Below are 25000 nucleotides of genomic sequence, written 5' to 3'. Positions count from 1 at the left end.
AGCCCGATGCCGGACACTGTCGGCGGACGATGCCTGCGAAGATGACGAGATGGCCATGCGAGAGCAGATGGACACGGCGTTTGAGAAAAGCATACATTATAACATAAGAAAGTCATTAGATGCTACATGTCAATCGAGTGTCCTCTGATCATCACTCACTCTAGCTCTCGTCCATCGCCTCTTCACCCACTTCCTCTGCATCTGCCCACCACGACACCACACCCAGCCCGACGTCCGCAATGGTGGCGAAAATCTTGTACCCGGCTTTATGAAACGGGTCTTCCTCTGACTCTTCCTCATGCCCATTGGCAATATCATGCCGAGCTTTGGGTTGTGGTCTGACATCTTGCCATTCAATGTCTGAGACGCGGAACCGTATGGGTTCACCGGGATCGATAAAGAGACGGGCTGTGCTCATGAGTCATACGCCCAAAAGTTTTCGCTCACACGTCACGACGGTATTGAGGAGCTCATGTTGGGTGTATACCCTGTCCTCGGGCTCCGGATCAGATAGCCAGAAGAACCTCTCCTCATTCGGGTCACTGAGGTCAGCTTCATCCCCCCGCTTTATACCGCTCACTAGGCAGAATTCGGCGGCAGGAGATTGGGCGTAATGTAAATGTCATTAAAAAACCCCATGGACACTGAGAGTCAGATCTCGCCCACACTGAACTGACCCACCCCTGATGTACGACTTTGTCGTTGACAAGACTTGACCGACCAAGACTTCACCGATGAATGGGGCGAATAACAGCAAGCGAAAGGAGACTTGCCCATGAGCGATCATCCTGAGACGGGAACTCACCTTTGTAATACATCAGACCGTTACCCCATGTCACACGACCATCTTCAGCGGTGAGAATGTCAAAACAGGACAAGCCAAGACCTTTCTGAGGTATCAACTTGTTGGCGTATCTATACCATCATCAGCTTATCAACTCGCGCCAAACTCTCAACTTTTTGTTGATGGCATCTTGGATGGTGATCGCTGCGGGGATCTCGAATGCCTCGGGCTTGACCGGGACGGTATCCTTAAACTATGAGCTCGAAGCGGCTCTTAACACTCACCCTGACGCCGATGAGGACGAACATGGGACTCTATGCTACTGTGTCATTGGCCCCGCTGCTGAGCTTGCTGCTATGAGAGAGCGTAATATGACTTTAAAATGGACGTCTCGGGCATTGCCGCGCTTCCCAAACTTTTCTTGAAATTTTGATTCCGTCCGTCTGCCAAAAGTTTCAGTTTGCCGATCAGCATTTGAGTCTTTCTTCATAGGGATTCATCTTCTCAAGTGACCAGCAGCGAGGACATACCGGCTCCAGTCCCAGTCACATCACGACTCTATTCCCGCTACCTAGTCCCATCCGCGACTGGCACTCTGCCCGCCCGTCATGTTCGGTCCCTCCAGCTCCTCCGATGCTGGGCCATCCCGGACCCCCCTCGTCCCAGCAGCGTCTCCTCGTTCCGACGTCCCACCCTCTACCGCCTCGCCGCCTCAGAGACAGAAACTGTCAGGGTGGAAACACTCTGCTGCGGGAAGGTGAGTCTTGTTCGTCAATCATATGCTGATGGAGTAGTCTCGGCGGTATGGCTGGTGCCATCGTCACCTCCCCTTTTGATGTTGTCAAGGTGGGCACCGCCAGTGACGCCGTCTGACCTTTTTTTAGACACGTCTTCAATCTGACATGTTCAGACACCAGGCTGCGACATCTCCCACCACTGTCAAGCGGTCTTCAGGGGGTCTGTACCAATTTGTCGACACGATTCTTCTCATACGGTGGGTAGGTTGTGGCATATCCCAGGACTGACGCTTTTAGGCGGATAGGCGTGGAGGAAGGCTGGAGAGCGTTGTATAAAGGTCTCGGACCGGCTCTGGTTGGAATCATCCCTGCCAGGTGGGACCAGACCAAGTCAAAGCTTTTTCTGACGACGACTCCAGGGCGATCAACTTTTATTTTTACCCGACCTCAAAGCAATTCTTGGCGCAGCGGTTCCCTAACGCTCCGACTACGAGCAAAGGACAGACGGCCGAAGACAGTCCAGTGATACACCTCGGAGCAGCCGTCATTGCTGGTGTGTTTGAAATCCACTCGGCCGTTCTGACGATCAGGTATCATGACTGCCACTGGAACCAATCCAATCTGGGGTGAGTCGTGACCCGGTCATACCTCGCTGACTTGCCAGTGATCAAGACCCGACTCCAGCTCTCTGCACGAAAACGTCCAACCTCTACTCCCGTCTCTACCTCTCCACTCCCCCGACCGATCGCCAATTCTGCCGCCTCGTTGACCCAGACCGCCTCCATCGCCTCCCCTTCCAACTTTGGTGCCGCGCTGAGCCTCACACGAGACATTTTCCGACGAGAAGGTATCCGCGGACTCTATCGTGGTCTCTCGGCATCCTACCTCGGTGTGTCTGAAGGTGTCATCCAATGGGTCTTGTACGAGGTGAGCGACATTTTGTGCAGCGTTGGCTGACTTGTGCACAGCGCTTCAAGAGGATAGGTACTGGCACCTCGATCACTGATGCCCCACGGGAAACCACCGCGCTGTCCTGGATAGGATCCATTCTCGGTGCCTCTGGAGGAGCAAAAGCCATTGCATCCCTCATCACCTATCCCCACGAGGTTGTCCGCACCCGATTACGACAACCTCCGATCGACGGGGTCAACAAGTACAAGTCTCTCTGGCAGACGTTGACTCTTATCGTCCGCGAAGAGGGTGTCGCGAGTCTGTATGGAGGTCTGACTGCTCACATGCTCCGAGTGGTACCCAATGCCGCCTGCATGTTCTTGATCTACGAGTTGGTAGCGCAAAAACTCGCCTAGTATTATGCATTTTACATATTACCGGATCTACCGGCGTCGTGGTTCGTTTTTACCTACATACATGATATCCACCATGACATGACCTGTCCCCATGTCGACAATGACCTCTTCGGTCATGGTCCAGTCTCCGACTGTCATGTCGACGCATTCTGTACCTTCCCCCGCGAGGGCCAAAGGGATAGGCAGCGTCGTCTCCAGTCCGTCTCCTTCTCCACAGTCCTCGGCTCAAAAGCGGACCCGACATCTCCACAGCTTGTCCTCTAGCATTGCAGAGAGCTCGAGCTCATCTGCGAAAGGGCTGCTCATACCCACCGATAGGACACTGGAAGAGTTAGAGACATGGCTGCCTCGTCTTGGTCGGCTCAAAGTAGCTCGAGAAGTCAGCTTACCTGGATTCTCCCTCTATGCCGTCAGACAATGGTATGTGGACATACTTTTGGGCTCTGCTGATGCCAGGTACCTCTCGCGGACCCAATTCTCCCACACCATCGTGTCCTACACAGGCAAGCAGTCAGAGAGCGTGAGTCTGATCATATCCATCTCCCCCACTCACTCTAGATATCTGCGTATCTCCTCGTACCGAGTCCCGACCTGTCCTCTGTTGAAGCCACCGAAGAGCTCTCAGCGGCTACAAGACGTCTCGCATCCGAGTCTCACTCTCATCCTCGCTTGGTGAATCATACGCTGTCTGTCCCTCGCTGATCTCAGACGGAACACGGCACACTTCTCGTCACCACGCCCTCTTCTTTTGGTCAAGATGTGTACGTCCCCTCTTCCTCCGAGTCCTGCTGAACTTTCAGCATCCTCATTCCCAGTGGAGACTTTCGCGAGGCCAAACCCTACATCGTCATCAATACTGGTCTCAGACGTCTAGGCTGTGGAGGTCGGGCCCTTCTGGGCATGGAAGCGCCAGTGTGAGGCCCCCCACTCATGGACCCCTTTCTCACACGCTCAGTCCCGCGATCCGACGTAAATTCTACGATCTGTATCGACTGCCCAGTCCGGGACCTACCAACCCTCTCTCCCGGACCGTATCTCCCACTTCCTCCCCTGTCAATACCAATCCTGTCCAGTCTCCCATCAGTCTGAACATGGCCATGGACCCATTCACCATCATGCTCATGGAAATCATCAAGCTCTTGCAATCGGCTCTGATACTGTGGGGTCTATGGGATCAGGACCTACCCGTCGACGGATTATTCTGTGACGAGACGAAGAAGAGCATCTTTGACTGGCGACGGGCCATGGGCATGGAACATGAAGAGTCTATGCGACTCGAGGTGAGGGCCGCTCCCCGCCAAGCCACACTGACAAAGCAGAAGGAAACAAGTGGAGGATGCATGGACCCCAAGACCATGGCGGCGGTTCTCAGCTCCATCACCAGCGTACGGTATCAGCTCGCCGCGCTGGGAGCCGATCGACTCCCCAAAAATCCATTCACCAACACGCGCAAGTTTCTCCAGGCATGGCACATTTACCAGGTGGGCACGAAACCCCAGATCTCACACTGACCGCCAAGTTCTCCCTCGGAATGGGCACCGACACACCCCACTTTCTCTCCGTCCACTCTGTCCGCCGCCTGACTAACGACTACCTCGGTTATCGCACTCGCCATCCTGATGCATTCAAAGTCCCAAGACTCCTCGTCTCCGGCGTCACAGCTGCCACCTCGTCAATCACAGCCAACCTCAAAGGCGCTGCCGAGGATGCGCCGCTCAGAAAAAGAGAGCATCACATGCGCTCACTAGACGATGCCGATACAGAGTCAGGCCTCTGCCTGATCATTCCCGAAGGCGAGGTTGGCACGGTTGCTCCGCCAGACATCATCACGACCGACCTTGACGCCTACATCAAGTGCATACTCAAGAGTCGTCAGAAAGAGTGGGACGTCATGGGAGCTCGACGCGTCGCGTGGTTGTGGTCAGGAGACATTGATCTCAGGCGAAAGCCCAGCAATCGATTGGAGAGGGTCATGGGCATCCGGTCCACCAAACAAGATCCTACAAAGTCGGATGACGGAAGTGAGAGTGCAACGGGTGGGACCGGTGGACCCAGAGCGGCGTTTGACAAGGTGACCGCGGTCACCGGGCACGTCCTGAAGGGAGGTCTGGGTCTCGTCAGGTGGGTGAAAATCAAAGCCATGCTGACAGTGGTCGACGCACTACCATGGACGAGACATCAGAAAGCGACACGAATGGGCCTGGAGCTGGAGGGAGTCTTCGACAGACCCTCATGCGGCGGAAACAGAGCAGCAATGTTCCCACTGTGACGGAGCCGTGAGTGGAGAGGAGAGTTCATTGCTGATTCACAGCAACGGGCACGATGCGCATGATCTGGGTGAGCAACACGAGTGAATCTCACTAACCCCTCCAGCCTCGATCCGCAATTCACCGTCTCGGGTCCATATCGACCGCGTGGTCGCGTCTTCCACGCGACCCTCCATGGCAACCCGTACTTCGAAAGGGTCAAAACGTCCGTCCATCATGACGACGTTTTCCCTGGACGAATCGGATCGTTCACTCCGCGCCGCGAGCCATGTAGACGATGGCTTGAATGGCGACGCTGAAGGGTCAAGAACCCGGCATCCAGCCTCGTTACGACTAGCGCGATCAAGAGTCATGTTGCGAACGACGAGTGACGGAGCGGATGTGGTGCTCGAAGATGGTGCGCCCGAGTGGAAAGTCGTCCGTCCGCACGGATCGTTCAAAGGCCAGCGAGGCGTCGACAAGAATATCACGGCTTTAAAGAGAACGTGAGTGGGGTCCCAGGGATGCTCTGACCATTAGACGCTCTCTACAGGACCGGTTGTTCTACCGCGATCTGCTTATTTCGCCGGCGTGAGTGAGCCCTGCGAAGACCCACCTTGACACTCAGGGAGCATCTCGCCATCGACGTCGAGATGTGCAATGTCGTGTCTGAACTCCGGATACGAGAAAAGCGCCTGGCCCAACGGGCCAAGGATCTCAAGGTCAGGTTCCGCCTGTGTGCGTTCTCGCTGACCTCTAGACCCTCGAGGATTCTGTCTTTCGAGCTTGTCAAGACTTTCTCGATGGGATACGAGCCCGTGCTCCTCGGGTCAACGAACTCCAGACCCAGGCCGATGACCTCTGCAGAGAGATCCACAAGGCTCTCGACGACATTGATGACGATGAAAAGCTGCAATGGGCCAACAAAAAGATCAAATTCTACCTCTCGGAAGATACCAATCTCAATGAGCTCATGTGGAACTTGCGCTCTCTCGAGAGGGATTGGGAACGAGTCAGGCGGAAAGTCGAAGAAGGCAGAGAGGCGATCGAAGGGAACGAGGAGAGGTCCAATTGGTGGCGATTTGGCCTTTAATACAACGTGTCATATGCGTTCTTGTACTGTTGTCGGCTGAGCCTTGACATCGCCATTGCGCACGTCTGCCGCCTGGGGTTTGACCTGCGCCGCCTTTGACGTCTGGGACTCGGTGGCATTGCCCAGCCCCAGATTCTGCATGTCGTCTCGATCCATCAGATCACTAGCGTCATCAGCTCAGCCTCAGCATATAACTCACTGATCCATCCTGCATTCCAGATACCGCCTTGCTTCGAATCGACACTTGCCATTATCCCCTTTGAATTCTTTCAGGCATTTCAGATGCTCTATCATGAACGCCTTGCAGTCGCCTAATGTCAGCCCAGCCTAGCTCGTTCATCTCACCATCATGATCAAGAGGAAAGGAGCCTCGCTGAGGGGGAGTGACTTTAAATGTGTCTGCGAATCCGCCTGGTCTCCCGAATGACATTGGATGATGGGTCAAGTTGGGCGGGCAATGGGCGTCGAGCAACAGGTCGAGCTGAAATTAAAATGCTACGAGCGGCCATCACCGCCGAGTCCCCCCGGCGGCCCGCCGGCCGTGAAAATGATCGGGACAGACTTTCCCGAAAGGCTCGTATTCTACTCGCAACATCATGTCGAGCTTTCTGAGGACTGGCAAAAAGGTGTGAGAGCAACGGCAACGAAGGTCGCTGAAGAGTCCAGATTGTGGCTATTGGGCGAAACTATGCCGACCACGCGAAGGAACTCGGCAATGCCGTACCGAAGGGTGAGTCCATCCCCTTGAGCTAACCAGACTGACATTCCAAGAACCGTTCTTCTTCCTCAAGCCGACGTCTTCCTACATCGAGCCAGAGGAGGGCCCCGTAGAGATTCCTCGAGGCGTTATCATGCATCATGAAGGTGAGTCACAGACGCAATCCGCCACTCACGCTCAGTCGAACTCGGCGTCGTGATTGGCAAAAATGGAAGAGATATCAAGACTTCCGATGCGGAATCTCACATTGCAGGATACAGTGGGGTCCCCCTTGACCAGGTCTTTGACTGACGCTCAGCCCTCGCCATTGACTTGACCGCTCGAAACGTCCAAGATGCCGTCAAGGCCAAGGGTCTCCCTTGGTCCACGGCGAAAGGATTCGACACGTTTTGTCCCGTCGGGTGGGTCAGACCTTCTTCCCGTGCTCATGCTCCAGCCCTTTCATCCCCAAATCCCGTATCGCCGACCTCTCCAAAGTCGGACTCCATTTTTCCGTCAATGGGACCGTCAAGCAGTCCGGTACAACCGCCGACATGATCTTCAAGGTCCCAGACTTGATCGCGTTTGTATCGTCCATAATGAAACTCGAGGTGAGTCCCATCCCCGCGGCTACCACTGACGACTCTTAAAGGAAGGAGACGTCATCCTCACGGGAACACCGGCCGGTGTCGGACCCATCAATGCGGGCGAGTCATTCACGGCCAAGCTTACCTACCCTGATCTCGAGGGCCAAGTCTTGAGTGAATATACAATGAAGTGTGTGGACCGCCAAGGAGGATACGAGTTCAAAGGCAAATAGAACTCTACGGTATGCATCCCCGGTAGCACTACAAGAATGTCTTAGGTCGTCCACAAGGTCGTTGCCGTTGTATGCCACATCTCGTCATTGTCGTCACATTAGGCCAGCCACATCTCTGGCAGCCCTTTACGCTTCGGCAATCTCGAACCGGAAGATCCCGACGAAGAAGTACTCCCTGATGGAGTGGGAGAGGCAGGCAGCATCTCCTCGTTCCTTGACATTGCTTGAAGGAAGGAGTGAGTACTAGATAATTTTGGACGCCAAGATGTCCCCCGTTCGGATGTTCGTGTCACAGGCGAGTCAAAGGGATTGCAAGTGGTTTCTGGAGGCGTCACAGGTGTGACCAACAGAGGCGACAGGGCGATCGGACTGCCGAGCTGCCGAGCGGGTGGAAGAGGAAACGAGGCCATGTCGCAGCTCGCCTCGGATGTGAGGGACTGGCAGGATAACGGCCTCTCGTTGCCCTTCTCTACAAACACTGTCCAGTCTTCAGAATAGTCTTGACTGAACCGAGGGGAGATCTCCCCACACGAGGCCAATAGTTCCTGGAGGACAGACTCGAGGTCGACATCTGACCCTCGCGACGATGTGGCAGAGCTCGTCTCGTGGCGGGAATGTGGCGGGCGAATATCCTCCAGCGGACGTGCCATCTTGAACGCCGTCTCCTCCTGAGGCGAAGGTGTCGAGGCGGACCGCTGTCTGGCGCGGAATACGCCCGGGGATAGGATGGGGAGCGGTGATAGGAGTGAGGAGTCGGAGAGCGGCCGGGGCTCTGATGGAGGATGTGAAGAGGCGAATGGGTGAGATCGGTACCGGGAGAGTGGCTTTTTTGACAAGTCCAGTGGCGGAGGGCGACGAGAGGGTCTAGCAAGTGTCTCCGGGATGAGCTCGTCAAAGACGAATGGGGGCGAGCATGGTACCTCTTCTTCCGTGGACGTTTCCTCCAGAACAATCTCCTCCATCTCACCCACGGCCAGAACGTCTGATGTGGTGCTCAGCTCGACCCGTGGCGATGGACATGGGAAACAGGTTGAAGACGGGACAGCGCTGGGTGTGCGACTGATAGAGGGTGTCGCATACGCCACTGGTCTGACTTCCTCCTCTTCCATGACCTCGGTCAAGGTGAACAATCCCGAATGAGCTGGATCCTTGAAGCGCATATGCCTGGATCGTTTCCTCCGGTGTCGGTACTGTGGCGGGCGAGGCGCTTTGCGTGGTCCAGCACACGGATCATAGTGAATCTCGAACGGTCTTGGTTGCGGTGGTGGCGGAGAGCGGACGGATGATGGCAAGGAGGAGCGACGATGGGGTGTGAGTGTAGGATCGAGGTCGAAGGAGTTTGTCGTGGGTGAGGTAGAGATCAACGGAGCTCTCCAGAGCGGGGTGTAGGATCGAGCCATGGTTGGAGTGGCGTCGCTAGAGGTCAAGATGATGATGTGAGATGTGACAAGGCGAACGTTGCGAAGGAGAGAGCGTTGTTGAGTGGAGAGATGGTTACAATTATAGAGACAGATGAGCAGCGTGACTGAGCGATGGCCCTTCCATAGAGTCGCGTCCACGAAAGACAATGAGTTTGACAGTCTGTGAATATAGGTGAGAGGTGACAATAAGAGGGGCGTTTGATGTTCAGTAGATCATTCAGCTTTGCACAACAACAACAACAAAAGGGTGTCTCTGGAGATGATCAATGCACATCAAAACAATAAGGTATCTCGCGATCAAAGGGACCTCGGCCTCTTGCCTTTCTTCCATTGTCTTTGAGTCACACTTGATACCATTAGCTCGATACAGATGGGGCTCTGGGCTAATCCAGGCCTAGAGTCAGTCCCAGCTGGTATCAGTCTCTGTCCACTTTTGCAAAGGTCAGACACCTTTTCCACAGCTCTGGGACCGCATCTAAGACAAGTCACAGAATGAGCTCGATTCGGACCAGTCAGTGCGGGCCAAGGCTGCCCAGAGCACCGATCAGAGGCCAGAGCATCAATTGGAGGTCCATTCAGGAGCTCTGAGAGGCGATACCAGGAAGCCGAAGTAATAAAGATTAGCCTGCTTGATCGTCATTCATGACTCGGACCCGAACTAAAACCTCGCAACATTGAACATATCACCATGAGCACAGACAAGCCTCCTACTCGACCTGATCCATGCAAGTTGTTCTCCATACGACAGTACGAGTGTAAACCCGGAGTCAAGGTCACTTGCTGGCCTCTCGACCGGATCTTTAGACAGTACGTCTTGCTCAGGTCTTTTGATCGCTGACGATCAAAACTTCCAGGTGCGGCAAGGGTCCTGCAATTGAAGTCACAAACGCCGTTATAGACTCACAGAGTGGTCAGATCGTAATCGATCCAAAGATACTGTGAGCGCTAGCGTAGAAGCTCTTGCTGACGTGGGAAATCCAGGGCTCATCCGCCAAAAGGGAAGACCTGGGCAGAGATTCAATATCAGTAGCGCTTAGACATGATCAATGCGTCGCTCGATCGTCTGCGCTCAGACCGATGCCAGTCTCAAAACGGCCGGTAATGAACCACCCTACAGAGGCTACCCCAAGGGCTCTTGCGGGCCATGCATCGCCAACTTCCCTACTGGAGATCACAGGAAACTTCTCAGCCTACTTCTCCGACGCGACCGAAGTGTCACCGGCCGACGACTCTGTTGCTCCGTCCTTGGTCTCCAAAGTGGGCGCATTACCCCTCGTTGAGTCCGCTTGGAGAATCGCCTTCAGCGAATCCACGGCACTTTGGCCGCTGGCGGCGGATGCGCCATCGGCTTGGGTCTCGCTTGGCTCCTCCACCTTCTTCTGCAAAGCGTAGACGTTGACGAAACCGTTGTGTGAGGACATTGTGATATGGTCTTGAATAGAGTCAATGCAAAAACTTGGGAAGAAACGGTGGTCTCTCTCGTCTGGATCCCCCAAGACGATTATTCGTTTAACATTCTCGCATTCTAGTAGATCCTTTGACCGATGCATCAAGACCAGAACAACAAGGGATTCCGCGACATAGCAAACTTCTCATCGTTTCGCAGGCGCACTCCTTTCTCCGCTTGAGCCCCTTTCCTCAGAACCAAGCTCTCAAAGGTGAAGCACAACCTCGACTGCCCTCTGAGGAGGATACTGAAGTCCAGCGGACGGCACAACAATCTCGAAAAGACCATGCCAGCTCCTTCCGCATCCATCTCCACAGTATCCATCGGGGACCCGATGGTGCCGTTCGGTATCGGCATGGTACGCTCCCCACTTTGTAGCCCACGCCCCTTTCCTGCTCTGATGCGTCAATTCGGTCCGCTGGGCCTTGGGTCACGGTGGCATTCGCGGTAGCCTTTGACGATATGGGGAGCAGTATTCTTCAATGGGCATGACGCTCTGGATTTCGTGATGTCTACGTACGAGTCAAGGATCGTGTCATCTTAATGTCGACTCTTTCATACCTCGAGATACTTCAGCTGCCCTCCGCCGTGGCGGTCTGGTTCGGCGAACATGAGAGGCGGCTGTAACATTCCTGCACAGCGAAACAGGCTACGTCGAAGTGCTGCCCAATCTGGACCAATCGGTGTGGCTGCGCTCTGACCTGGGAAGCACTGGGGATATGGCACGAAATGCCACAGCCTCTCTGGTTGGTTGCCATATTTCTCGTGAAGCGGCGAACACAGTGTTCATGGGCCTCTTTTTGCAGGCGGCTGTCAGTCATGGCGTTGTAAGCAGTGATGCGAATTGTGAGCAATAATCATTCGTCATTCAGAGTCAGCATCAAATGACCCATAGGGTTCCCCGAGAGCTGCCGAGTATATGCATCACTACTCGTTGACAGATCGTCTTCTTCCATGGCCTTTTGACGGCGCCTTCCCGCCGACTCTTGCCTTCCCACCCGTTGCCTTCCTCCCTACATTTTCCCCCCAGTCGTCTTTCTCGTCGTCTTGCCTCCCACACTTCCTGTCGACTTGCTCGCGACCCGAGGTCGTTTACCTCGAGGAGGCAGAAGCTCAGGTTCATCCTCCTCGCTTCCGCTATCATCGTCATCGTCATCGTCATCGTCATCGTCAACGAGGGGGATCGGGTCCTTGTCTGATCCAGTCGGCATGCCACGTGTCGAGGCTCGGCGTGGTCTGAGCAGGTTGGATGGTGAGGAGACCGAGGTTGTGGGCGAGGCGTGATGAATGACAATGTCGTCTTCTATAGATGCCTCTTCTGGCCCACCATAGATCGCCGTGGTAAATTGCTTAAGCATGCTAGATTCACCCGCCAGATCGTTGCCGAGATCCCGCTCCGAGGCGTACAGATCGGGGTCAGACGCTTCAGACGCAGCATCGTCATCCTCCTCGTCTCGAGGCATCGCATCATACTCGATTCTTGGAGCAAAGAGGGCCATGCTGATGGCGGCAGTATCCTTGTACTTCTTGCTCGCGAGGTAAAAGTCTTGACCTTTGGCGCGACGTGGTTTGGGGTCGAGACGCTCAAACAATTCCCATGGTCTGTCGTCGAGTGGAACAGTGTCATCGCCTAGATTCAGCGCTGTCGGTCGGTGTCGAATCGAGAGGATAGACAGAGCCTGAAGTATCGAAGCCTTTGACTGATGCAGGGAAACTTCGGCGACCAGAGCCGAATGGACAGTGGCACGTGATGGTGCACTGTCGAGAATATACGCCAGCATGTCACCCAGGCGAATTGTAGCCCGATCACCGATGGAAGTCGGGAGAGCCTGACTGGTCAGAGCTGTCGATAGCAAAGCAAACTCACCGAGAGCAACCTGGCAAAAGCCGTGGCAAGCCGGCCAAAGTCGGGACGAGGCAGAGTCGGATTCGGCGATTCCACGATGGGCAGACCAAGACTGAAGCGCAAGAGGCGAAAGGCGACGTGAAGCAGCTCTGAAGATTTGGGCGGATCATCGCCTGGCAATTCAGATTCGTCGGAAGCGAATTGCCTCTCAATGGACTGGAGAGCCACCGAGATCAAGTCGAGCAGAGCATGGCGAGCTGTGAGAATCGCGTGATCGCCCCACGGCAAAGGCGATGTCCGACTGGCACTGTCCAAGACTCGAAGCAAGAGGTCTATACTTTTGCACGGATGGTCCGTCTGTGCTTGGGAGTCCGCATCAATGACTTGGGCAAGCAAGGCGCCTAGTCGCTCGATCCCAAACGAAATGATCTAGAGTCAGTCAAGTGACTCAACCACACTCACCTCTTGTGCTACAACCCTCTCAATCCCTCGGATGGCCTCACACAACAGATCGGCATCGTCTGCGGACATGTCCCGATCAAGATTAGAGCGGACCAGCTGACTGAGAGTGGTCTTGGCCTCGCTGGTGTCACCATCACTGTTGATACGCATGGCCAGACGTTTGAAGTCCACACGCATACTCAAGACGATAGATGTCCATCGCCACGCGCTGGATCGGGGACTCGATTCAAGGGATGCAATGTCATTGTCTGTTGTCAGCCGCGCTGACTGGAGCGACTCACTCGTCCCCTGCGACATGATCATCTTGAGCACATCAACCATACCCGCCTCCAGATTTTCCATCGACGACTCGCTCCATTCGTTTGACAGGAAAGCATCTTTGAGCACGTCCAGGTGGCGAAAAGCGGCCGCTTTGAAATGAGGTGTGGCGGCAAGCTGCTCCAAGAGGAGGGAGATTTGGGTCTGCAACCGCTCCGGCGTGGCGGATCCCTTTTCAAGGATGACCAAGAATGGCAGATGCTGCAGCAGGGAAATGACGTGGGCGCCTTTGAGTGTTTCGCCTCGCTCGGTCTGCAGAACGAGAGCCTGGCGGAGACTTGTTGGTGGTAGCGATTGATTCGGTGGTTTGGTCAGGAGAAGCTGTTGGCAGAGGGTGACGCTGTTGGTGACGGAAAGCGGATGTGAACATGATCCGTCCTTGAGGGTCGCGGCGGCGCATTTGGCCCAGACAGGATACACCAATGTCTCGAGTGTCCGCGAAACGAGTCGGAGATGGCGGTGCGCGCACTCGTGGAGCAGAATGGTACAGAGATGAGAGCCGTTTGATAAAAGTTCGATGGGATTCGTGACCGTCTGGAGCCACGCGTCGACGACGGAATCCAACTGACCCTCGGCCTGCTCAAAGACGGTTGCAATCTGGGCAGTTACAGCATCCACAATCGTGGCATGTGTGCTCGTCTGTATCGCATCGACGAGGGTCTCCCACCAGAGCGTCGACCAATTTTCAAATGGGCCATGACGAACGAAGAGTTTTGCTCCGAGCAACGAGGCTGCAGTGACGTCCCCTTTCGCCATCACCTGTCTCACGCCGTCCATGCTCTGCGCCCCGTCGAAAAAGGTTGTCGAGGGATCAGGACGGGCTTTGCGGTGAGAGTCGATGGACGACTGGACTTCGGCTAGGTCCTCTGCGGACAGTCGGTCACGCCGCGCGAGTTCGACGAGGAGAGAGGCCAAGGCTGCATGATGTTGACCTGCGGTGTCCTGTGCGGCGTTTCGCTCCATCAAGGCGTCTGTCAACAATTCCCAGCGATCCATCGCGGTCCATACATCGGCATCGCGGCGGATCGTGTCGATGATACAGTCGAGAATATCAATGTCACGGTTGATTTGGAGAGCTTTGACGAGGTACTGATGGTGAGTGAACTTCAGACGGACATGACTCACGTCAGCCATGGTCGAATAACCGTTACATTCTCTGAAAACGTGAAGAATCCGAGCGAAGGCCGACGCATCGATGGCTGGGCGTCGTCCTTGACTGAGAGGTCAGTAAAGTCGACGCTTGGACTCACATGACCAGGCTGGATACTGCCAAGGGATAGATCCAGAATCGAGCCTGCAAAAATAAATGCCTGGTGATTTTGTTCGTCGACCGTAGGTGGTGATAGACAGCCTCCTTGTACTGGGTACTGGCACCGTAGCGTTCTAGAAGTCAGCTTAGCCTTTCTTTCGCCCTCACTGTAGCCGAAGACCTCTGGGACAAACTCCTTGCACTCTTCTTCAAACTCTGCCATGATCTCCTTCTCCTCCGTTTCATGCATGGCCAACAGCTGCTTGTTGCCTCCAGTCAGAGCAAGTCTGCGCTGATGCAACAGATCCTTGCCCTGGACAAAGATCGGGAGCGATCGAAGGATGCGCAGGTGGTGGCTCGAAGCTGACAGATCAAATCGAGCTGAGTGACCTTGTGCGATGAGCGTTTGGAGATACCGGCCATAGGAGAACAACCCCTGACGAGTCAGCTCGCCAAAGGTGATACCGATGGCTTGGGCGTTTTGTCTGCTCTTGGCCGCTTCCGACGTGTCAAGCCATTGATAGAGTGTCGGGAAAAAGTCCATTGCAGCGGACCGCGTGGCCTTTGACTGATGCTCGTCAAATTTTTCCCTCCACATGACTAGCAAGGTGTGAACAGCATAGGCACGGTGTATCCCCAGCTGGAATGAGCCCATGGCCCAATTTAACAGGACAACGACTTTTTCGTCGAATCGCCCTACGTCGAGTGTCGAGCTCGTTGGTGAGGCATTCCCGTCAAAGTAGGACAGACACAGCTGAAGCATGTTTGTTTCGGCATTCATGCTGTCCAATTTTTGGAGATCTTCCATCTGTTGCCGACGCGGCGTCGATAGACTGCCCGTAGAGGGAGGCTTGAACATGAGTACCTTGGATCGTTCCTCCAACGAGGCGATTGAGGGTGACGGGTTGACGAGTGAGAGAATCAAGTCTCGATGCTTGCGCCAAAGCGATGGGTTCATAAGGGCCATTTCGTCGCACCGACATAGCACCTGACGTCAGTTCAAATGACTAGACTGAACGGACCTGTATGAGTGACTTGAGCACCATCTCGACATTCTCCAGGGGCATTTTCGCTTCACGGATCTGAGGTCAGCCATGTCCTGTTCCATGTTTTCACCTCTACTATCCTATCGCACGCGGCGCGGAGACACGGTCTGGCGATGTGCACATGCCGAGCGAGCGCAGTGATGTGATCGGCTGCGAGACGAGCGACAAAGCCAAGCTGAGCAAGATTGGACGAGGCGAGCATGTCCACCAGCCAAGCGCCTAAAACTCTTGCAGATATTAGGTGACGGTTAAATAGTTGACGGAGGAGAGCAAGACTTTCCATGAGCTCAATCATCACGCTTTCTCACCTATAGTTCCACTTGACGAGCCACCGAGCCCTCGCCTTTTCATCGCCGAGCACACTGGTAGCACCCGACCGTGGCGCCGGCACTCCTCTCGTCTGTACTGTGGGCAGTGACAGCTGACCCAGCTGGATCCTCAGCCAATTGGTGTACAGCGTCGTAAACTCTTGCGTGTGCCAGTCACTGCTCGACAGCGGCAAAGCCACACTGGTATTTTGGGACAAGGACGAGGAAGGGGTGACTGCCGCCGCGGGAGAAGGTGCCGAGGGCGCGGAGACTGGCTGGGCTCTGCCACGATGGGCTGAGATCTCGTTTGATCCCAAGACTCGGATGAACCAAACTGCGCGGTCAATGGCGATGGATTGAGGGAGTGCCGAAGCCTGGGGGCCACTGATAGATCGATTGTGAGCAGGAACGAAAGAAGGCGAGAACATGGTGTCGAGCAGCTCCAAACCCTTGAACCCATGAGGTATCGGATTCCTCATGAGCTTGTACAGTGGGACGTTTGGGTTGGCGAGATCGGACAGGAACTGAGTTCGTTTGACATCGTTATAAGTCACTCGGACAGGTATGCGAAAGGCCCGTTCTCCAAATTGAGGCATACACTCGTCGCGTTTCTCAATGATTTCCCTGCCGAGCTTGTTGAGCGTGGCCAAACATCCATTGACCAGTTGGTTATGGATCGGTCCATGCATCGAGAAGCTCTCCGCCGAGGTGACCGTGACGAAAGGTCTGGCAGAATATCCATTCTTGACATTCTCCTCCGTCAGAATATCCTCTGGTTGGCCAAACCCAGGCCGAGAGGGGTAAAAGTCTGGATAACCTGGTCGAATGAGCACACGGATGAGGGCTTTCAGACTCACCGAGATCTGCTCGTTTGTTCAAGACCGTTCGCCATATCGGCGGTCCAAAGTCCTCCACGAAGAGATCTGTCGAGGGTCCAGCCTCGCTGGTCAAGGGCTGAGGAGGCATCGTCAGGAGGATGTCATGGTGGGGTCAGCGTATGGACAAGAGTCAAACAGGTAGGTAGGAGCTCGTCGACGATCCTCAATGTGAATTAATTCCGCCGGAAATTCATTGACTCAAAACTCTCTCTCTCTCTCTCATCAATTCTACATCACCCATTGAATCATGCCCATCCCATATCCTCGACGCCATAGCGACGTGTCCGACTATCCATCCTTGCCATCAGAATCAGAATGGGACTCTGAAGATGAAGCAGCGATGATTCAGGAAGAATGGGAAGAGTCATTACGCCAACTCGAGACGGTGCTCAGCATAGTCATCATTCCATTCTTTGGCAAGTGGTATGGCAGACGGTTTAGCTATTGGGGTGAGCCTAGCTCTTGAACGATTCTCGCTCATGTTTCCCAGCGTTTGATCGCTACCTCCGACTTGGATGGACGAGGTCGTTCTTTGGGATACATTAAGTCCAAGACCGCTTCCACTGGAGATGTTTCTGTATCTTTCTCAACAAGGGTGAATCTGGCGCGCTCCTCGTATTTTCCATCAACGTGTAGGCTTCTTGAGCCGTATTCCAATACTCCGCCTTGACCAATGGTTCCAAAAGGAGTTCCCACGATTTACGACCTGGAAACACCTTTTCCACCAACATGCGCTTCACAATCTCCAACCCAATCCGCTCGGACCCGTGCCGGCGTGCAACCTTTTTCCCAGCTTCTTGTATCACCAGATTGTATGCCGTCTGATTCATCTTGACTCCAGCCGCTTCCATTCGTCTGACAGCGTCCCATCCTTCTTCAGACCACCCTCCTCGGAAATATCCTCCAATCAGAGACGCCCAGCTGAACAGATCAACCTTGACCCCAAACTTGTCGGCGACTGTGAACAATTTTTCCGCCTCTCGCAAGCGTTCCAACAATCCTACGTGGGTGAGACCCGCCACTAGGGTCGGGAACAATCGTTGACTGGGGGCAATGCCTTGCTCTGTCATGAGGCGCAACGTGGATTCGACCAGGTCGAATCGACCAGCACGAGACATGCCTTTGATCAAGGTGCCATAGATGACGCCATTGGGCTCGAGGCCACGCTTCGCGCCAATTGCGATGATTTTCTGCATCTCCTCGACCTCACCCTTCTTTGCATAATGTTCGAGCATCGCGGCGATGGTGTAGTGGTCCATCTTGATGGAGGACGACTTTGCACAGGCCTGTCTCCAGAGGGATAGTGCCCATTTGACGCCAAGGTCGGGGCATCTCAGGAGAGCGGCCAGGACTTGGTTGAAAACGGTTATCGGTGGCCAGTCGGAAACCTTTTTCTCCCGCAGACACTTTTCCCATGCGTCGTAAACCATGTCTGGACGGTTTAAAGAGGCCAAGGCAGAGACATAGAGGCTGTAAAACTTGGCGTCGCGGCCGTGATCTGGCTCTTGAGCGATTTGCCAGATGTGAGCCAGCTGTGCAGCACGTGTTTCCGTGTCAACGGGCACGTTGGGATCAACCCCTTCCGGCGGTTCATAGGAGGAGATAGGGCGGGTCCTGGCGTAGAGCATCCCATGGAGGACGTAAGCGGGATATGGCTTGTCAATGCGAGATAGAATCTCCTTCCGCAGCTTGTTCATTGGGATGGGCCATCTCGATTCGCGCCAATGACGGTTCTCGGAGACATGTTTGGTGAGGCGGTAATAAAAGATGCCGAACACCTTCTGGTAATCGTCCGGCTCGCTGGAGATGAAACGCTTGGGCTCGTCAACGGTGTCGCGGAATTGGCGCCAGACTTGGGCAAAGCGTCGACCGTCGTCTTCTTTGCAGATCGCTTTCAGCTTGGCGCCGAGGTTGGCGGGTAAAGGAGGGAATGGTCGCAAGGAGTAAATGTTGGCCACGTCCTCGGGTGTGATGCCTTCCAGTCTCTCCGCCACGACCTCGGGGGATGGCCAGACAACTCTGTAGTCCTCGCTGCCCGACTTGCTCGGTGTAAATGAATTTCCGGTCTGGATCATGAGAAGGACGAGTGTTGCGGCCAGAGGCACGGGAATGTAATAGTTGAATGTGGAGCTATAATGATCGAGGAAACGATCGACCAGTCGTAAGAGGTTGTTTAGGCGAGCAGGATCGTGTCTGGAGATCTGTGCCTGGTACATGACCACCTTGGCGTAGAGTTCAGCAGCTTGAGCAAAGTTCTTGCGCCATTTCTTGTGTGCCTCCGGTGTTGTAGCATCGAGGTGGGCATACATGACTCGGCTCAGACATCGCTCCAGCGTTTCGATGACCTCTGTCTGATGGATCGGTGTCGGAAGAGGACCTGAAGAGTAGACAGGGACCAGGACCTCAAATATTTTGTCCACGTATGGATCCAGGGGGACAAGTCGAGGATGATCAGGCTTATTTCGGATGAGGACCATCGGAGGCCCAAGTCGCTGACAGCATTCGATGACCTTGACTGGATCGATGGGAGCTTGCCGCCCCTCTTTTGGAAGGGATGGGTACAGGGCCTCACGGAGATAGTCGAGTGAATCGGATACCGAAGTATCTAAGAAGGGGTCGTGGTGCTGACATGAGTCGGGGTTCGCAAAGCAATGTAACTCACGAAATCATCCTTGTACCCTCCAGCTTTGAACCGATGACTGATCTCGTGCTCGACTATCTCAGCGGGCTTGGGGGGTGCTCCAGGGTTCCGAGCACGGAAGGGATCATCCGGACTCGGTAACATACCGAATCCAGAGAATTCAGACTGTATGCGTGTTGTCGGTCGATTCTGCTCCCTGCGGACTCCCAGTGTCTTCTTGTACATAGCGTCTTGCCTCCTGGCAGCCAAGTCGAGCGATTTTTGTATCTTTCTCTTGTGCCAGCCGAGATAAGGGACATCGTTGGCAGACTCCTCGAGCAGGCCAAACTCCTTGGCTGCCCTGCTCGAGGAGGACAAAGCAAAGGTCCGCGACAGGATCGGCCTCATAGTGTATGTTGTGATGGCCGAAAGCTGAAACATGCTTCTTGAAATTTTGTGAACCCGGCTAATACCTAATAATAAAAATTTCATTCCTCGTCTTCGCTATCTTCATCGACCCCTACGACACCTCCACTCTGCTTAATCTCCCCTAGAGATCGTCCATGGCGCTTCAATCTCTCTCCAAAGGCTTTCCTAGCTCCCGGGTTGGAAGCTACATCCCAAATCTGCAATGCCGCCTTGGACCCAGCGGCGGCGAGAGTGAGTGGCGTCTCGGGATCCGGACACCACCGAGTCGTGAACACTTTGCCCTGTGCGACGTCAGGAGGGGGTGATCAAGATATTTGCCTACCACTCCGAGATCGCGACTGGTCACCAGGCTGATTTCTCGCTTCCTGCCCTGAACGCCATCGGTCTCCTCGTCGGAAACATTCCACACTTTGACCAGCTTGTCCATGCCGCCCGTGGCTATGCAGCCTCGGATATGAGGGTTAATATCCAATCCAGAGGCGCCAGATTCGTGTGCGGACAGCCTGTATTTTGGCCGCTCGAGGTTTCGCGAGTCATAGGCGAGTATCAGGCCGTTTTCCAGCGACACCTGGGCGGGTCAGTGAGAAGAAATCCCGATCATGCACGCACGAAGAATGCCGTAGGCTCATGCGGGTCCCACCGAACCGCCTCCACATCACAACCAACATTTGTACCCACACCTTGATCGGGCGCACGACTATCCCACACCTGAACCATTCTGTCGTATCCCGCACTGAGAACCGCCTTGTCCAACGTGCTCGAGCGATTCCACTCGACCGCTTGGACTTTTTCACCCTTGTGAATCTTGTCCCAACTCTTTGTGGCCGCCATGGGCGATTCACGAGACAGATCCCAGAGCTTGATGGTCGCGTCCGCAGATCCTGACAGCAAAAGATGACGATGATTCGGTGTCCAAGATAGTGCAATCACGGCATCGGTATGATAATCTGGCTCTGATTGGACCTGTTTCCGTTTCTTCTTGCCCGTTCCTTTCGGCTTGAGATCGCGTTCAGTACCAGGAGCTGGTCCGAGGATGGCATTCGGGTACAATCCATCCACCATGTCCGCATCCCATATCTCAATTGTGGGGTCAAAACCTCCGACGGCAACGCTGTTGCTGCTGCTGGATGGGGCGGAAGAGTCAAAGTCGAGCCACTCGACGCATAGGGGAAAGGATGGGAGCATGAGATCGTGATGTACAAAGAGGTTTTCGTTGGGGTCGTCATACACGTGAAAGTCGAGAGAAGATAGATCAGAGGTCGTTCGGGCAGTGATAATCATGGCGTCTGTCGGTCTCAGAGCGAGCTCTTCAGTGTCGTCCTCGTCCTAGGCGTCAATCACAGAAGACAGTATTTTTGCGTACCTCTTTCAGCGTAATGTATGGATCCTCTTCATTGTCTCGGTAAAACGTCAGCCCCTTGACGTTGGCAAATGCTCCCATAGCGACACCTGTGGACTCTTCCTTGTCGTACTCGTCCATCTTGAACGCAGACATGTCCTCAGTGTCCATGGGGACGTCTCCAGAGGCTCCTGAGCTAGATGTACCGTCGTCGACACTGTCGTCAGCGCTGCGACCCTCATTGGTGCTCACTCCTCCCAATCATCCCCGTCCATGTCTAATCCTGCCATTTCCTCGCGCAGTTTTTCGAGAGCGCCTGGTCCACCGAGCTTCCCGACTCGCTGCAGCTCATTTTCGTCCAGAGTATACTTCTTGGGCTCTAGAGAGGCTTTCCCTCGAGGAACCCAAGCGAGGGATGATATGAGGGTCCCAGACATGCTGAATGTGTAGATATGTGCAAAGTGGACCATGGAGTTTTGAAAATTATTGGGATTGCCGTCATTGCACCCACGTGACTTTGTTTCAGAAAGTGTTGATCATGAGGAACCGACGCCGCCGCGAGGGCGCTCTCGTCGCTCGTCATCGATGCTACATCATGGCGATGATATCTGATGTCGAGTGAGTGTCGATGTGTAGCTCAGTCCTGACGACAGCTACATTCTTCAAACCATTCGATTGTCGGTGCTTCGCAGCTGTGACGACGCTTCCACCTCTCGAATCATCTCGCTAGACCCATCGTTCGCCCTCAACCCTTACATCAACGCTTCGGGCCATTCTGAAGTCGACGAATGGCCAGAGATCCAGCGTGCATTGGATTCTCCACCCCTTGAACGTGACGATGACCGACCTCGTCGACGCAGGAACAGTCTCAATGGCCTCAATTACACACAGACGATCATGGGAGGAAAGAGTGGAGGGGCGGGCATGCGTGTCAGCGGTCGACGGGGTCGTGGTCGGAGACCAAGCTTGGAAGACATGACGCCGAGGGGCGCGAGGCCTCGTTCAGACTCAGCACCGGTCCCTAAATCTCTTCAATCAACTGTGAGTCCGGTCGTCACCGGTCACGGCATGAGCGTGAGGGATTCCGAAGAACCTACGTTTAGTGCCGCGTCAATCGACCCGACCGAGTCCAGTCAAGTCATCATGGGGACACCGCCTCCAGATGAACATCCTGAACCTCTTCATGGAGGAATGGACGAGGGAAGCGATGTGGATGAGGATGAAATGGAAGCGGAGGAGGCAGGAATGGATCAAGCTCAGCGAGATCTACGAGCTGACGTGAGGGCGAGCACTGTGGCCCCGGCATTGAATATGGATGACACGGGGATCGACTTTGCTCCCAAACCGATTCGGAGAGCGGGTTCTTCGGCATTGACTGCAGCCCTTCACAAGCATGTACCTCACTTGGTATCCAGCAGTGCGCCCGCTGCCGAGGTCAACCCGTTCACCACGTTGTATGCTTCGGTCAGCACGAATGCCAATGGCATCACGCTACAGATCTACTTTCCTCACTCCGCCAAGCCGAGCTCTCCTATCACTATCAAGGTACGCAAAGAGGCCACAGTGGAGGAGGTCACTGGGCATGGTCTGCTCAAATATTGGGATGAGGGAAGGGAGCCAAAGTTGAGCGAGGAAGAATCGGAGCAGAGATGGAGTACCGTCGGATGGGGACTGCGTATCGTTGAGGATGACGGAGAAGTGGATGAAGACTTTCCACGTGAGTAATGGGGGCTGGGGGGCCGACACTGAGGTTTAGCGCTCGATCGAGACAGTCGCGTCTCCAAATTCTCCTACACTCAGTTTGCCATTGTCGAGGCGACTGCATCTCAAAGTGAGCCCGCATGCGATGCTCCGCTGACAGACAGTCAAACAAAACGCTGCCAAGGCTCCACTCATCATCCGCCGACCATCACGGATCATCCGACCCCAAGAAACCAAGCCACCGCCGCCGCCGCCGCCAATCAGCTCGTCGCCCTCTTCGAGCGACGCAGCGCTGTCTAGCAGTATGATGAAGGGCAGTATTGGCCTTGGTTCGGCTTTGAGTAAAACTGTACTCCTCCGTGTCAGGATCACTGCCAGTGCCGATGTGCACTTTACGACGACTATCAGCGTGTAGGTGGAGACGATGAGACGCGGCTGAAGTATAGTCCTTCTGACATGTACATCGCGGATCTGACCGAAGTCTTGTGGAAAAGGAAGCGATTGCAGAATCCGTCCTCGGATTGGGTACTCTGCCTCGCCGACTTGAGCTTGGCTTTGCCCCTCGACCGTACTGTCGCGAGTCTTGAGGGCCGCACCAATCTGGCGCTGGTCAGGCGGCAATGGGCTGTCGAACATGGGCTCAGGATTGGCGATCGCCGTGGTGGCGATCCGAGTGGTGAGGGGGACTTATTGGCAAAGCTCATCTCAGCGTCCATCTTTAAACGCATTTCTGCGCCTGTCAAGCCGCCACCGACAGATCTGGCCCAGACATACAAGGTGATATATGGCTCGTTCCTTCGCTAATGGCAGAAATTCCACGTCCAGCGTAGGATCGCGATTGGGCGTCATCCCCGGACCCTGGCTATTGACGGTGACTACATTCATGTGAGTGTGACCTGACCGTTTTTTTTTCTGACAGCAGATCATGCCGTCCGAGTCGAGGACGTTCTTTGACAGCATGAAGACGACCTCGTTCCATGTCAGTCTGGTCGCGTCTTGCAAGCTCTCCGGCAAGTATGGAGGGTTCAAGATCAACGTGTGGAGGGACGGGACGGAAAAGAGGTACGAGTTTGAGGCGGACACGCCGAAACAAGCTGGTGAGTCGTCCGATAGCGGGCACAACTGACGCCAGCCGAAATCATCACATCAATCAGGGCATTGTGAGTTTTGCATTAAGGGTCGGTCCAGCTGACAACAGGATGAAATCGTATCAAGCGGAACGTGGAGCACTGCCCGTAAGGCGATAGGCTCATGCCTGCAATCAGCATTGAAAACGTACGTTGTAACTCACCGACATGGTCATTCCAATTTTGTTGTAAGGCTTGTAACCCACGATCTCAAAGTCGTCCACTTTGAATCCATCTATGCTTCCAATCTCCTCTTTGCTCCGCTTGATGACGAGTTTGGGGAATTCGCGAGGTTCACGTTCGAGCTGAGTGTTGAGCGCTTCAACGTGGTTGGCGTAGACGTGCGCATCACCCATCTGGAGGATGAACTCGTGTGGTTCAGTATCGGTCATCAATGCGATCATGCAGGTCAGCAGGGCGTAGGAGGCAATGTTGAACGGTACGCCGAGTCCCGTATCGCATGATCGTTGGTACATGAGACAAGAGAGGCGTGGCTTGGAGTCAGGCTCGGTGGGCAGGGTGACGAAGAATTGGCAAAACATGTGACAGGGGGGTAAGGCCATGATGGATAGGTCTAAATGTTTAGCTTCGGTGGAGAGGCTATGTGCTCTCACCTTTTGGATTCCAAGCGGTGAATATGATACGTCGATCTGTTGGATTGGTCTTGATCTTTTCGATGACCTGAGCCAGCTGATCGACCCCTTGTCCCGTGTAATCATCGTCACACGTCTTGTACTCTGCTCCAAAGTGTCGCCATTGGAATCCATAGACAGGACCGAGATCCCCTTCGCGTCGGTGACTCAGGCCGACCTTGTCGAGGTATTCCCGACTACCGTTCCCTTCCCAGATGTTGACACCTTTTGCCGTGAGCACCTTGCCGTCTGTGCATCCCGAGATGAACCACAGGAGCTCTTCAATGATACCTCGGGTGAAGACTCGTTTGGTCGTCAACAGAGGGAATGATCCGTCGGCGAGAGAAAAGCGGAGTGCAGGCGGCGCAAAGATAGCATAGGTTCCGGTTCCTGTACGGTCTGGACGGTGCTGACCAGTCGCAATGATCCGCCGGACGAGATCCAGGTATTGATGCTCCTCTGAGTTGACAGTCATGGCGGACGCGTATGAGAT

General features: G+C 54.5%; 12 protein-coding genes across 12 annotated transcripts; 5 read left to right on the top strand and 7 right to left on the bottom strand.

Moving 5' to 3' along the window:
* Positions 1-98: 98 nt before the first annotated feature.
* On the bottom strand, positions 99-1250 carry BD324DRAFT_637824 (RNA polymerase III subunit Rpc25-domain-containing protein). The gene is made up of 8 exons (XM_022017053.1): positions 1069-1250; positions 958-1031; positions 806-915; positions 682-768; positions 581-644; positions 448-542; positions 160-408; positions 99-122 (listed from the first exon to the last, which is right to left on the bottom strand). The coding sequence occupies exons 1-7, from the start codon at positions 1090-1092 to the stop codon at positions 161-163; spliced, it is 702 nt and encodes a 233-aa protein (XP_021868255.1). The 5' UTR covers positions 1093-1250; the 3' UTR covers positions 99-122; position 160.
* A 31-nt stretch (positions 1251-1281) lies between these two features.
* Positions 1282-2853, top strand: BD324DRAFT_637821 (putative mitochondrial carrier protein rim2). The gene is made up of 8 exons (XM_022017052.1): positions 1282-1541; positions 1579-1630; positions 1669-1778; positions 1819-1896; positions 1941-2074; positions 2112-2147; positions 2186-2448; positions 2490-2853. Exons 1-8 carry the CDS (start codon positions 1393-1395, stop codon positions 2826-2828), a joined length of 1161 nt encoding a protein of 386 aa, XP_021868254.1. The 5' UTR covers positions 1282-1392; the 3' UTR covers positions 2829-2853.
* Positions 2854-2919: 66 nt separating this feature from the next.
* BD324DRAFT_653662 (hypothetical protein) lies at positions 2920-6167 on the top strand (the record flags this gene model as incomplete). The annotated part of the gene is made up of 14 exons (XM_022018688.1): positions 2920-3248; positions 3285-3348; positions 3387-3500; positions 3537-3589; positions 3629-3742; positions 3784-4108; positions 4148-4309; positions 4348-4949; positions 4979-5104; positions 5140-5165; positions 5202-5580; positions 5615-5665; positions 5703-5796; positions 5835-6167. The coding sequence occupies 14 exons, from the start codon at positions 2920-2922 to the stop codon at positions 6165-6167; spliced, it is 2772 nt and encodes a 923-aa protein (XP_021868253.1).
* Positions 6168-6176: 9 nt separating this feature from the next.
* Positions 6177-6597, bottom strand: BD324DRAFT_584314 (cytochrome c oxidase assembly protein COX19; the record flags this gene model as incomplete). The annotated part of the gene is made up of 3 exons (XM_022013678.1): positions 6177-6330; positions 6367-6478; positions 6513-6597. 3 exons carry the CDS (start codon positions 6595-6597, stop codon positions 6177-6179), a joined length of 351 nt encoding a protein of 116 aa, XP_021868252.1.
* A 166-nt stretch (positions 6598-6763) lies between these two features.
* BD324DRAFT_584287 (putative mitochondrion protein) lies at positions 6764-7684 on the top strand (the record flags this gene model as incomplete). The annotated part of the gene is made up of 7 exons (XM_022013677.1): positions 6764-6793; positions 6834-6897; positions 6939-7031; positions 7067-7144; positions 7184-7286; positions 7322-7475; positions 7517-7684. The coding sequence occupies 7 exons, from the start codon at positions 6764-6766 to the stop codon at positions 7682-7684; spliced, it is 690 nt and encodes a 229-aa protein (XP_021868251.1).
* Positions 7685-7782: 98 nt separating this feature from the next.
* Positions 7783-9084, bottom strand: BD324DRAFT_653660 (hypothetical protein; the record flags this gene model as incomplete). The annotated part of the gene is made up of 1 exon (XM_022018687.1): positions 7783-9084. The coding sequence occupies one exon, from the start codon at positions 9082-9084 to the stop codon at positions 7783-7785; it is 1302 nt and encodes a 433-aa protein (XP_021868250.1).
* Positions 9085-9793: 709 nt separating this feature from the next.
* On the top strand, positions 9794-10497 carry BD324DRAFT_653659 (hypothetical protein; the record flags this gene model as incomplete). The annotated part of the gene is made up of 3 exons (XM_022018686.1): positions 9794-9912; positions 9960-10043; positions 10104-10497. The coding sequence occupies 3 exons, from the start codon at positions 9794-9796 to the stop codon at positions 10495-10497; spliced, it is 597 nt and encodes a 198-aa protein (XP_021868249.1).
* Positions 10498-11446: 949 nt separating this feature from the next.
* On the bottom strand, positions 11447-16834 carry BD324DRAFT_186207 (hypothetical protein). The gene is made up of 11 exons (XM_022012125.1): positions 16639-16834; positions 15782-16598; positions 15544-15748; positions 15450-15509; positions 14596-15415; positions 14429-14561; positions 14304-14394; positions 13142-14267; positions 12861-13108; positions 12420-12827; positions 11447-12381 (listed from the first exon to the last, which is right to left on the bottom strand). The coding sequence occupies exons 1-11, from the start codon at positions 16745-16747 to the stop codon at positions 11566-11568; spliced, it is 4833 nt and encodes a 1610-aa protein (XP_021868248.1). The 5' UTR covers positions 16748-16834; the 3' UTR covers positions 11447-11565.
* Positions 16835-16893: 59 nt separating this feature from the next.
* BD324DRAFT_637794 (hypothetical protein) lies at positions 16894-19711 on the bottom strand. Its single transcript, XM_022017051.1, has 2 exons — positions 19322-19711; positions 16894-19283 (listed from the first exon to the last, which is right to left on the bottom strand). The coding sequence occupies exons 1-2, from the start codon at positions 19685-19687 to the stop codon at positions 17202-17204; spliced, it is 2448 nt and encodes an 815-aa protein (XP_021868247.1). The 5' UTR covers positions 19688-19711; the 3' UTR covers positions 16894-17201.
* A 40-nt stretch (positions 19712-19751) lies between these two features.
* BD324DRAFT_637791 (WD40-repeat-containing domain protein) lies at positions 19752-21498 on the bottom strand. The gene is made up of 5 exons (XM_022017050.1): positions 21300-21498; positions 21072-21264; positions 20318-21034; positions 20031-20276; positions 19752-19989 (listed from the first exon to the last, which is right to left on the bottom strand). Exons 1-5 carry the CDS (start codon positions 21482-21484, stop codon positions 19768-19770), a joined length of 1563 nt encoding a protein of 520 aa, XP_021868246.1. The 5' UTR covers positions 21485-21498; the 3' UTR covers positions 19752-19767.
* Positions 21499-21618: 120 nt separating this feature from the next.
* Positions 21619-23998, top strand: BD324DRAFT_637789 (stress-activated map kinase interacting protein 1-domain-containing protein). The gene is made up of 9 exons (XM_022017049.1): positions 21619-21665; positions 21701-22764; positions 22804-22878; positions 22913-23159; positions 23195-23424; positions 23458-23525; positions 23559-23633; positions 23671-23845; positions 23881-23998. Exons 1-9 carry the CDS (start codon positions 21643-21645, stop codon positions 23910-23912), a joined length of 1989 nt encoding a protein of 662 aa, XP_021868245.1. The 5' UTR covers positions 21619-21642; the 3' UTR covers positions 23913-23998.
* An 11-nt stretch (positions 23999-24009) lies between these two features.
* Positions 24010-24982, bottom strand: BD324DRAFT_584218 (thymidylate synthase; the record flags this gene model as incomplete). Its single annotated transcript, XM_022013668.1, has 2 exons — positions 24010-24449; positions 24490-24982. 2 exons carry the CDS (start codon positions 24980-24982, stop codon positions 24010-24012), a joined length of 933 nt encoding a protein of 310 aa, XP_021868244.1.
* Positions 24983-25000: the final 18 nt, after the last annotated feature.

The sequence above is a fragment of the Kockovaella imperatae genome (assembly GCF_002102565.1).
Source record: "Kockovaella imperatae strain NRRL Y-17943 chromosome Unknown BD324scaffold_16, whole genome shotgun sequence".
NCBI classification, from domain to species: Eukaryota; Fungi; Basidiomycota; class Tremellomycetes; order Tremellales; family Cuniculitremaceae; genus Kockovaella; species Kockovaella imperatae.
Note: the sequence above shows the minus strand (reverse complement) of the source record. Positions and strands in the feature narration are given on the sequence as shown.